Source organism: Notothenia rossii (genome assembly GCF_949606895.1).
Source record: "Notothenia rossii genome assembly, chromosome: 6".
Lineage (NCBI taxonomy): Eukaryota > Metazoa > Chordata > Actinopteri > Perciformes > Nototheniidae > Notothenia > Notothenia rossii.
The window spans coordinates 15,883,162-15,895,789 of record NC_136909.1 but is presented as its reverse complement, the minus strand read 5'-3'; the positions used below and the strand labels follow the sequence as shown (position 1 = coordinate 15,895,789).

At 41.4% G+C, this 12,628-nt stretch overlaps 1 protein-coding gene across 2 annotated transcripts in view; it reads left to right on the top strand.

Moving 5' to 3' along the window:
* Positions 1-12,628, top strand: part of LOC307042196 (uncharacterized protein) — a 30,610-nt gene that overhangs the window by 16,180 nt on the left and 1,802 nt on the right. For both annotated transcript variants that reach the window (XM_079685937.1, XM_079685938.1), the window contains 6 exons: positions 9,027-9,136; positions 9,954-10,116; positions 10,308-10,470; positions 10,816-10,949; positions 11,306-11,448; positions 12,466-12,553. In XM_079685937.1, the coding sequence (XP_079542063.1) occupies positions 9,027-9,136; positions 9,954-10,116; positions 10,308-10,470; positions 10,816-10,949; positions 11,306-11,448; positions 12,466-12,541 (789 nt within the window). In that variant the 3' untranslated portion in view covers positions 12,542-12,553. The remainder of the gene's footprint in view (positions 1-9,026; positions 9,137-9,953; positions 10,117-10,307; positions 10,471-10,815; positions 10,950-11,305; positions 11,449-12,465; positions 12,554-12,628) is intronic.

Genomic DNA, 12,628 nt, shown 5'->3' with positions numbered 1-12,628 from the left:
AAGTGCATTATCGTTGGCTCTGGGACAGCTGTCAGGTCAGCTGTAATTGAAACTGGGATCAGGACAGAGAAGCTCACACCTGGAACATCTCATACTCAGTATTGCTGGCACAGTGGACTTCCATGACAGAAATAGATAATTGAATTGCAATGCCAAACTAAAATGTTATGTTGAGGATGTGTTTCTTTGATTATAACTACTTGACTTTGTACTTGGAATTCCTGAAGCCAGGAAAACATGGATGTGAAACCTGTTGGTAGATAGCGCAGCATTTGTCTCTCATCGAGTAGTGTCCAGCATTACTAATAGTTAGTGCTGGCCTTAGATAACCTTTACGTGACCACTCGGTTGGTGTGCCACATCATAGCTAACATATCTTGTGTGCATTTAAAATAGACGTATGAAAGCTTCACAATTCAGTTCAGACCGACAGGCTGGAGCCCCGACAGTGATGAGTTGAAATAGAGTCCTGACGGCTCCAATGGGACTGCACTGCAGAAAGACCATTTAGAAGTGAAACTAAGGAGAGGCTCGGTACTGTAACAATCTGTGCCTGACTGCCATTTATTGCTGCAGTGCTGTAAGCAGCATACGCCAACATCATCACAACATTGGGCTCGCTGAGTTGAATTGTTCTCTGTGTCACCTTCCCCACTGCTGCAGTATTGACCCAGCAACACTGAATACCTACGACACCGTCCAGGACTTTTACCTCAACAGCATAACTGGACTCTAATGATTTCCTGCTGCTGTGATAACAAGAGTCACAGCTCAGTTCAGACTTTTTGACACAGCTAGATTTGACAGTACTGGGTTGTGATGGAGTATATGGGGGACAAGCTTTCAGTGGCCCAGACTCAGATGTCAGGATGGGTGGGAAATGTTCGTCGCTCCCTGCACGGGGCACTCGGCTTTCTGTCCAACCCGATGGAGAGGGGCGGCCGTGGAGAGGACGGGACCGGGGACTTTAAGAGGACCAACTCCCTGCGCTCACTGGCGTCCCGCAGCAGGGAGTCCATACGCAGGTTCTCTCTGCGCAGCCAGCAACGTCTGTCCTTACGCAGACGCACCGCACCCAACACCCCCACTTCTGTAAGACACACATTTCAAGTTGAAACACACAAGGGAAGCTCCAGTAGCGCATTTCACCTCTGATGCCCATCACAAATAATCATGTTTTTGGTCAGTATCAGTAGTACCAGTATGATGTGAGTTCAAGTTCGTTTAGATCTTAATAACCCGACAGCAATTAAAGCTAGGATGGGGAATGTGTTTTAGAAATGATTTGTTATTTGTTGAAATACTGTTCACATCAGCTGAATTGGATAGCTTTAATAGTTATTTGATAGTTGTGAGTACTAACAATAGCAACATTTGTTGATTACAATCGGAATTATATTTTTTGGGGAGTGGCTTTAGAGGGAGGCCTGCAAAGTTTTGTTGCCAACTTTGGAGCTAGTGCTGCTAGCTACTTGCATTGGAAAAAAACGTGTAGCATAGTGTTGGGTTTCTCGGTTGGATAATGTTTCAAATCTAGCTTACTCTTGCTAGCTTCTTCAATGTCACCTACCCAATCAATAACCTTTTTAAATGACAAACAAAAGGCAAAATTATAGGAACTACAAAATCCAATTTCCTTTTAGTTTGGTGCACATTGACTCAATGCGCTTTGGCATTGCATCTTAATGTTTTGTATGGTGAATGATTTGCCTTTTATTTTCTGTTAACTTTTCTATGGTTTATTACTGCATGTTATCAGGTTGGTTGATCCAAACGGCCGATATTTGTTTGAGAAAGTTTGGTGGTCTCTTTAAAGGACAATAAGAGAGTAGATCAGATGAAGCTGATATTCCATTTCAGAAGTGCTGTCCAGGCATCAGTGTGGTATGTTAGTCAGTGTGGTATGTTAGTCAGTGTGGTATGTTACTTTAACTGACCCGTAGTCAGTCATCTATATGTATGAACTACATCCCGTTGACTTCTTCTGAAGTTAAATAAAGAACAAGTGGAATTCAAGTCATTTTGCAGCAATGTCCATGCAGTTCTGTAATGCGACTGTGTGAACAGCTGCCTGTTCGTCAACTATTTGGTCTCAAGCCAAACATGTAAAGAACGTATGCATCTGCCTCGCTACTCCCATCCATCTCTTTCTAGGCTTTCAGCACTTCTCCATCTTGTGTTGTCCTTGGCAAAATGTAAATCTTTTTTTTGTCTGTCGCTCTTTGTTTAGCAAAGCTGTTGTTACGCTCTGTTTGCCAAGCAAAACTGTCGTTAAACTGGTTCTTCAGGTCATTATGTTGCCTGACATGAGGGGTACAATTAGGACTATAGGAATATAGGACTGTCAGGACAAGTCATATTTTCATTAGAAATGATATCATATGTATTGCCAAAACTCTTAAAGTAGACACAAATCTGATTGCTAGGCTTCCTATCCCTTATCCCTGCCCTGATCTCAATCCTGGTCCGCGCTCTATATAAAGGACAGATTTAGAAATCCATGTAGGGATACGGATACATTGCAGTGAAGTAGTTCCTATCTTTAGGTCACGCCTGTTTGCTGTGCAACACCCATAATGAGTCCACAACTCCTGTAGATAAGAAGTGTTTTCATGACATCTGTGTTGCTGTCAGTTGTGTAGGCATGTCTTTAGTAAGACATCCTCAACTATGGTTGTGGTCTCGGGGGGGTAACATGCCTCCCCACTGGGCCGGTGTTAAGTGGATGAATGACAGTAAGAGGTCAGTAATGACTGAGTGGTAATGGTCAGTAGCCAGTAAATCAAAGTGAGTTGGCAGGAGATCCGGATAGTAGTACTCCCAGCTTGTCCCTTAGCAGAAAAGTGTTAAAACAGCATTGCATGTCCAAAGATGGATATGTTTCTATGGAAAAGGTTTCTTGTGTCTGAACTATGATGTGGGTTAATGGATTATGACACTGGATACCGTCTCCCTATATATACATTATAGAGGATTTGTTACAGCCTTGAGATTTAACAATTGAACTCTTCTGCTATGTCTTTAGTTGCTAACAGATTATCTATTGAGTATACCTGACAATTCTTTAGCATATCACATTTTTCTCAGCATACTTAGTCGAACTTGAACTCACTTAGCCATGCCAATCTGTATGTTGAGTTAGTAGTTTAGGTGTGTTCATGATTATGAAGTATTTAAAGGCGTTATTTGATTGCTGGTTGAATACTAAAAAACCCAGCAACATTCACAGATGCCGATAAAGAACAATACATTCTGTGGCTGATATGCTGTGTTTGGTATGAGATCACTTTGAATAGCTTTGGCTGGTATAGCAGATCATATAAATCCCAAGGTGTGTATGACAGTTCAAAGTTATTCATTGTTTTATGATTAGTTGTGATGAATTGCCTGTGCCATGCAGTAAAAGAAATACCAGCAATCCAGGCAATATGGTTGTTCAATTTCAAATGTTGAATGTTTTTTTATCCTATTGGGAGTTGATTGTTAGCAAATCTAACTTTTAATTGGTGCTTAATGATATTGTCTTCGTATGGCTTTATAAGTATATAAAGATGGATATTAATCTGGTGGCAAACGGTGACTAATACCTTTCAGATGATATTTAAAGTGGCCGTAATACAAGTCATTTGGGATTCGTATGTTTAAAGAGTATTGTCAAGCTAAACCAATCAGAGCTGTAGGTTCAATTTGGAGGGATCCAGTGACCTGATAACAGGACACAAGCACAAGGGTCACTATGTCATTGTTATTATAATTAAGTATAGACATCCATCTAACTGTAGTGTATTGGCGTTTTAATATCTTCAAATGATTGTGTGTGTGTGTGTGTGTGTGTGTGTGTGTGTGTGTGTGTGTGTGTGTGTGTGTGTGTGTGTGTGTGTGTGTGTGTGTGTGTGTGTGTGTGTGTGTGTGTGTGTGTGTGTGTGTGTGTGTGTGTGTGTGTGTGTGTGTGTGTGTGTGTGTGTGTGTGTGTGTGTGTGTGTGTGTGTGTGTGTGTGTGTGTGTGTGTGTGTGTGTGTGTGTGTGTGTGTGTGTGTGTGTGTGTGTGTGTGTGTGTGTGTCACACCTCCAACACATTTGTTATCCATCAATCTGGTTGTTGAGAAAAGCTTTAAACTCAAACAATCTTCATATTGGCAACAACCAGAAAAACAAACACCAGGCTGGAAAGAAAAGAGATGAATCCTTTAAGTCGGGTCCAATGCTCTCCGAGTCAAATTCTTAAGCCAAGTCAGGTTTTTACATTCTTTCTCTCTTAGATTAGACGCTTTGTGAGGCATAGATCCTGAGTCTGTACAAACCAGTTGTGTAATGAAAGAATAACACAGTGCTGTTGCGTTTGCCCAGCAGACTTCGTCTTAATGTAAGTCCGCTGACATGCGGCGAGAAGGCCCATTTGTTGACATGAGATTAGTGCTCGCGGGAGCTGTTGTTTGGAATATCTGTAGGATGTTGATATTGATTACTGCTGTGTGCTTAAGTGCACGCAGAGCATTTTTCCCACTCCACCCGAGCTAGAATAATGAGAACAGAGCACTGGAGAATGGGGAGTGGTGGCACACTGCATGTATAATGCTGTGATTGGAAGTATTGTCATGGCTTTTAATAGTCTAACAGTATTCAATTTGGTCCTGTCACATCCTATTTATCCTGAAGCTCAAACCAAGATTATGAGCATAGTGACAGCCACAACAGCTATAAGTAGATTTAAGGTGAAATACTGAGCTATGTAAACACCTTAAAAGGATAGTTTGGATGTTTTGAAATGGAGCTGTTTAGGTAGTTTAGTCAAAATGTATTGCCTACAGTTGATGACGGTCAACACAACCCCGGTGTGAGAAGAAGGTATTACAGCAAAGCAAGGTACTGCTGTGGACGTGTTAAACATATTTTAGCAACCTAAGAGAAAGGCCCACCTTGATGTATCAGTTTAGGTGTGTGCTATATTTAGAATATACCCATCCCTTTGCCTTGACAAGAGACTGCCTTTCAAACTAACGTGTTCTTGCAAAGCCACCTGAATCCATTGGGAAAAAAACAACATTGGTGAGTTTGTGTGTCTTATTGTGTTGCTTTGGTTGGTTCGTATTTACCAAAGTCACACATCCGCGCACACGTTTTTAATGGAGTCTGGCTTTGGCGAGGGCAGAGATAATAGTTTATTTCCCAATCAGACTGTGAGCTCTCACAAGACAAAGCGATACAAATAATCTTGGCGTGGAATTAAACTGAATGAGCTTTTTTTATGGGTCAGCCTGTCTTTCAGGTGGCCATCAGACATTTTGAGCAAGCACTACATGTATTGTTTTCTCTCATGCAATAACTCCCAATCTACTGTTGGTAACATACTGACTATGGAAGTACCTCATACAACCCTATTTCAAAACATGCAAACTAACGCATCAACTAATATTTCTGTTGTTTGTGAGGTCAGCACACACTGTTAGACTGCAGCACTGATTGAAATCCCAAATAACATTCATTGACAGTGCAGGTAACTGGGTTATTGGAGGCTGTGTTTATGTAAACATATGATTATATCTCCGGTAGCTGCGCACTCTGTTTTCTCTGCTCTGATGTAAGACCATCTGTTAGGTGCTTTACTGCAGAGCCCTTCCCTTTTCAAAGAACACCCATGCAATTACTCACTTTCCTTTTTAACTGTTGTGGTTGGAGCAATCCATAGACCGCTTTTCCTCCACCCTGTGTGAGTGTATCGTCGATCAGTGTGTTATCAAATAGTGGTTTCCAAGGCCTCGTTCCAGCCCCTTCCTCCTCAGATTGTCAGTCAACCCCATTTAGTGATCAAGCCTTTCTCTCCTTCATCCTTCCATTCATCCGTTCTTTGTTATGTCGCTTCCCCCGACACACCCTTCCTGTCTCTGGAAAGCTGGCTATGGCTAATGTTATTAAGTAAGAGCCTTCATCCTGACAGCTATTAATCATTGCTATTGGACCTGTTGGTTCAGTATGCCTCACTGTGACCCATATTATCCATGTTTGTGGTTGATAGCTGAGCATACACCTGTGAGAGTCCATTCAGCAGAGCTTTAAAGGTATTGTGGTTATCCTTTGGCAAAGAAACCTTTCTAAACTGGCACTGTCTGTAGATTAATGCATACTAAACCAACAGAGAACGTAAAAAGAGTTCTATTGAGGTTCAGTACTGAGGCTGTTACAAACCACTCTCTTACTGAATAATACGTGGTATTGAGAAAGAGCTTGTGTAGTGGCGCCTCTTTTCAACAAGTTCCAGCAAAGTCAGTGTTTTTCCTCTATGCTGATCAGGTGAGGGTGTGTTTTAGGTTGAATCACACACACACACACACACACACACACACACACACACACACACACACACACACACACACACACACACACACACACACACACACACACACACACACACACACACACACACGATAGATGGGACCTGGTTCTAAGATTGTTTGGCATTTTGACAGCAGTAATAGCAGTTTACGACAACCGCTAGATGACAGAGGGATGACATAATGCTGAGGTTTCCAGCTGGATCTAAGTTCAAAGCCCCTCCCCCCCCTTCATACCTCTGCACGCTTTGTCTATTTCTGCATTAAATAAGCATTCTGGTTCTGAAAATGCAGAAACTGTCCACCGCACTCTGTCAGAAAGGAGTTTTCAGACCATGTTAGAGGGCCAGTAAGCTTTAAGAGAAACACATTGAAATGTCTTTTCATTTGACTGGGACACGTTCAAATACAGAGCTCGAAACTGATTTGCTGCACAGATAGTTTGTAGTTAGCTAATATTTAACTCTTTGACATGATTCAATGTGATACAGAAAAATAACTTTCATTAACATAAACCACAATACACTATAAACATGGATATACATCACATAATGCAACACTACAAAACAGCACTGCACATACTAATAAGTGACTGCCCCACACTTTTATACATTGGAACTGAGGTGGCTGCTTCCGTCGACTAAGACAAAGTAATCAACTTTACTTTGTAAGGATGTGAAATTACATCTTTGTTTGCACCACCAAGAGTAACGTTTTACATCCATTTCAGGAGAAACTTTTTAGAAAATGTGCGGTGGTATTCACATATTTATCCGATTTATTAGAGCAACAACATCGCTTTATTAATCAATCAAGCCTCAAATCTTAAAAATGTGATAACCAGATATTCTATGTATGACATTGAGGAACATACACATAAAACCTGTGGCTTCTTGGAACAGCTATTAACAGGCTTGCTGTTTTTAAGAATACTGGGTGCCTTTAGGCCTCTGGATCAGAATGAACACATTAAGATTTCCTACTGGGCCACCATCTATTGAACAAACCATTATTGTAAACGCTTCATGAAATGCTGCTGTTGTTGGATCAGCACCAACACAATGGCTGTGTTATTGATACATAGCTTCTGTTGATTCGTAAGTGAATTAATAACTCGCTAATGTTTCTATAATCGTTTGTATACATCTTTATTTGTAGCCTCATCTGTGAGAGGACCTACTAATCTTGCTCAATTAGCATTAAATCAACCCGAAGATCACGAGATAAGTGAAGTACGTTGCTAGTGTTTCTGTATGTTCCACCTCCAGTCTGATTTGGAGGAGAGGTTTCTTCGTTGTCAGTGGCAGCAGCACTGTGAAGTGTGTGTATTTTAGGGTAAGTGGTGTGACCCTGTGGTGTCAACATGAAAAGTGTGAGTGCTACAAATCCTTGAGAAGAGGATGAACTTGAGAAGAAGTGTTTTTTCCCGACACAGGGAGCCTTTCTCACTGTTTTCTTTGTTCCTGTCAGGAAAGGCTTAGCTGATAAAGGACATCCTGAACTGCTGTTTTTTTTTTCTTCTCTTTAGCAATCTTATGGTCTCACAATCCAAATGTATCACTCTTCAATGTCTCTGCCGTGCTCTTTTTGAAGTACTCTTGTAGCTCTGCTCTCACATTCACAAAGAAAACAAGGAAGGCATTCATGAAGCTCTAAGAATGAGAACTGTGATCCACTCCTCACATAAACATGAAGCGAACCCTCCTCACCGCTTACAGACCGGTCAACATCAGAGCCAGGTGTATCACGTTTCTCCCTCCACTCCTTCGGCAACATCTGAGGACAGAAGGACTTTCTATTGTCTTTTCCCTATATAGGCCAGGCTTGTCAGTTCATGCCGTGTTTCTATTGAGACAGTATGTCCTCTGTACCAGCCTCATTAAAAGCGGCATGGTTCAGTACACAGCAAACACACCGAGTCAATCACCCCCCCCACCCGTCTCCGTTAGTGTCCCCGTTCTGGTCTCCATTAACTCATCCCTTGACCTTTCATTACTGTTCAACTGCTGGCTCTATTGACCACATACTATATGGCTTGACTTAGCAATGATAATGTAAATCAACTTTTTGCAAATATTTACGAAACTGAAGTTGTATGAAGTTTTTATTTATTTTGTACAAAAATGTCTCCATAAGCGCCTTAACTTTTGCAAGTGAATTCTAGTTGTGCATGGCAGCTAAGGCCGCTGCTTATATAGGCAATGGCATGAATTATGAGCACATAATACAAAAACGATTAAAATAGCCTAGTGTGCAAGTTCATCTTTTGGTAACAACAAAATGTTTTAACATTTCGTTCTGATCAAATCCTAAACCACTGCTTGGAGGGAGAAATGTGCACATAATGCAATAAGTGTATAATACAATAACAGTATACGTAGATCTGTATTTGTAGTTTAGCTACAATTAATTTTATTATAGTTTTTTGTTTTTTTAATAACCAATCACAGCATTTTAAAAGATGGCATCACACTTATCAACAGGGTGAACCACACCTCATCCCTTAAGAAATCTTTGGTCCATCGTTGTTCACCGTGACTTCTCAGCTTGGATTCCTAGAGATTTACTCCGAGAGTATTTTCTGAATGTCAAGTGAGAGCGGCTGCTGGCGTCTCTCAAGCCGGTCTGTTATATAACTTAGAGCTGGTTTGATTCCTCCTCAATCATTCATAATTGTTCTCCTCTTCTCTCTCCCAGGTGCAGCAGAAGCAGAGCGTCAGTGGTGAGGAGGAGGACTCGGGAACACCGGTCCGAGACACTGACAGTCAGTATGGCACCTGGGAGACAGGACTGCGCACTGATGACAGGTGAACACACGGTTTTCATTTCGTCTGGTGCTTCATTTGTTTTTATTTGTTTTCAGTGTGTTTTTAAGTACACAACACAACACAGGTCAATATTCCCAAACCACCCAAAATCGTCAATTGCGAAAATGAAAAACAGCCATGGTGTTCGGGGAAATATCCTTTCATGTTTATTTATTTCGATTTTTGTATCCAGATTAGTGCCCTTTAAAAATGTGACTAAAGTTAGTCGATATAAACTAAAGTCTACGTCTCAAACTAAATACAAATTCACAAGTTTTTTCATTTTTACGTCAATGTTTTGCTATTCAAGCTTAAAGAAAACAAAGAATGAAAATACTCCTTCTGAAAGTGAACCTGAAGGCAGTAAGATGTATACGCCATCTTCTGTCATTGTTTATGCTCCGGTTAAAGTGTTGCACAAACTACCACAATCTTTGTTTATCTTTCTAGCTATGGAGGAATGGTGGATAATAATAAAAAAGTTACAATAATTCCATGACTTCTCTGTTACTTCACTGACCCCCTGTGGTCAGAAAATATCATCACATCGTTAACCAACGACAAGAAGAACAGAGATTATATCAAATTTGTATAAAAGAAAAAATAAGATGTAGTGTGTTTTATATATAATATAAATACATGTATGTCCATCCTTCTTGTTTCACCTTTACCCCTGTTTTTAGGCGCGTCAGCTCCATCTTTGTTTGCCAACAAAAGGGAATAAATGACTCAGGCTCTATTTGATTGTACAAGGGATTGTACCTGCGGTTAAAGCAACCACACATTTGTTTTATAACTTTTCTCTTCTTAACTTCAGCCTCAGTCCTGCCACTCCCAATTCAGAAAGTAATCTGAGCCCCTCACCAAGGAAGCCCACCCCCCCGCACATGCTAGCTGATCCCGGCTCACGGTTTGATAGCGACGCTCCGGACGGCATTCCTCAATCAACATCTGAGAGCCAGCCGCTCCCTTTCCCTGATGTGAGTGTTAACCCCAGCTAATGTCTGCTGCTGTTTTAACCCCTTGCGCTTCACTAGAGGCATGTTTGGCTTGTTCTCTTTGTTGAGCTTCGGGCTGTGATACTGTACGGCACACATTTGTGCATTTTCTTTTCCAATTTTTGGAAGTTCAACCTAATCTCCTATGTATTTCTCTCTGTTTGGACGTCCAGGTCCCGATCGCTCTGTTAGACACCAGCGCCCTGCGCTCCAGAGCTCACCTGGTGAAGAAGCGCGCCCCGAGGGCCCGCCCCTCCAGAGCTGCCCGTCAGACAGTAGCGCTGTCCCCGGCCGAGGGAGGAGCCACAGACGACTGGCTCTACAGAGACTCCACAGGTGAGCACTAACACAAGAAGATCAAGGGACCACGCTTTGTATTCAAGATTCCTATTCTCAACTAAAACTTTACCTGACAAACAAACAAAAGAGCATTTCAAATTGTTGCCAGGAAACCAGTTTTAATGTGCAATGAAAATGTACTGCAAAAGGCATTTGTGTTTTTAAACCTGGCAGCAATATACTGTAGCTAAAAACACAAAGAAAGAAGTAAAAAAAAAAGCAGCTCATGTTTGTCTCTCAAACGTGAGTGCAGCCAATTCAAAAGATGCAGTTGCAAATGTGCCGTTTTAGTATTCTGTATGTTTACATGTGATATAAAAATATATATTTTCCCGATGACAGAGGCGAAGGTTGAGAGCAAGGACAATGACTGTGACTCTGAGGAGCGGACCAGAGGAGCCGAGGCCGGCCCTGCCGTCTCCTCTCAGCCGCAGAGGATCCCCTTGTTCACCGGGCTGGACCCTTCAGCTTTAAAGGTGAGCCTCAACATTTACAAGATAAGCTAATATCTATATTAAACTGTTCTGTCAATACCTTCGATTCGTTTCTCAGAAATCCAAAATGGCGCAGTGGATAGCAGCCTCAATGTTGTGGTCTCCTGTTCTCTGTTTTTGTTTTTAGCTCCGTTTCTGTTCTCCTACTCTGAGGATATTTAAGTCTATACTTAGTAGTTAAATGTTTATGGTCATCGTTTTTAACTGTATGTTATTTATGTGTACATTTATAGCAACAAAATACCAGGGTCGAATTCTTTTTTTATTCACCTACTCACTATGTCATAACATCTTCTTATGAATTAAAGTACCTACATCTGTCCCGTTCCTCTTGTCAGGCCAATCTGAGGAGGAGGGGCGAATCTGACGGTCAGATGGACGGATCCACTCCCTCTCCTTCACAACTCTCTCGCTCTCCCAAGTCCCCATTTCTCCCCCGGGCAACGCGAGTACTGCCCCCAGCTGGTGGGAAAGAGAATGGGTAAGCTCAATTATTCATATAAAACTTGTTTTCTTTGCAGAGAAGACCAGAAGTGGGGAGATGGGAATCAAATTGGACAGAGCCAGGTTTTCTTTGCTTTAGCCCGAGATAATGGTTCACACATCAGTGGTAATCAAATGTCTTCGTTAACTCAGGCTCTCTTCCTGAGGCTCTGTGCACAAACTCATAAAGGGAGGGGTTTGGTTGCATTTATTTGTTGTTATTAATATAAAAGAAATGCTGCAAATAGGAGAGCAATGCTGGCAGAACATTTCTCATTTTGTAAATTCTTAAAGGTGGGGTAGGTAAGTTTGAGAAACCGGCTCGAGATACACTTTTTGTTATATTCCATGGAATGCTCTTAACATCCCGATAGCAATGAATATCTTACAGTAAGTGCTTTGACAAAAAATCCATAACAACATTTCATCTGTGGAAGCTGTAGTGCTGTAAAAAGCACGACCAATCATTTTAGCCGGCTAAAATAACTGGATGGCCTACCTGCCTGTCAGCCTTCCATCTGATGCCAAACTTATCTCGTGCCCTCATTGGTCATGTGCGCGTTCCTGTGTGTTGGAGGAGGGGCTCTGTAAGGAAGTGGCAGATTTTTTCCGGCTGTGTATTTTCAAATTCTAGCGCACTCGAGCTGGTTTCTCCAAAATGACCTACCCCACCTTTAAGTAATGTTTCTTTTTATTTTGGCTGCACTAAACTTTAAACTTCACAGCACGGATTTGGTTGGATTTTTTAAATGTATTTACTGTGCAAAATATTATTGATTACAAAACATTTAATTTTACCACTCGATGCATTCTCTGTGCTCTCTTTTTATATTCCGGGGAAAAAATGTGTTTTTACTTTAAACTTCACACAGGATTGAAACAATAAACTCAAAAATTGCACTGCTAATTGAGCTTTTTACCCTCGGGTTTGAAGTTCAACATGAACCACTAAGCCTTGTATATTCCAGTGTTTGACGTTTCTCCTGCATTCATTGATCTCCTTCTCTCTGTGCAGCGAGGAGGACTCACCGCAGTGGTTGAAAGAGCTGAAGTCCAAGAAGCGCTTGAGTCAGTATGAAAATGAAAGCTAAGATATTAATGAGGTGAGTTAGCTTTTGAAATGTCTCCCCATCTTTCAATGTGTATTTAACAAAAAATACCTAAATATCTTTTAACAC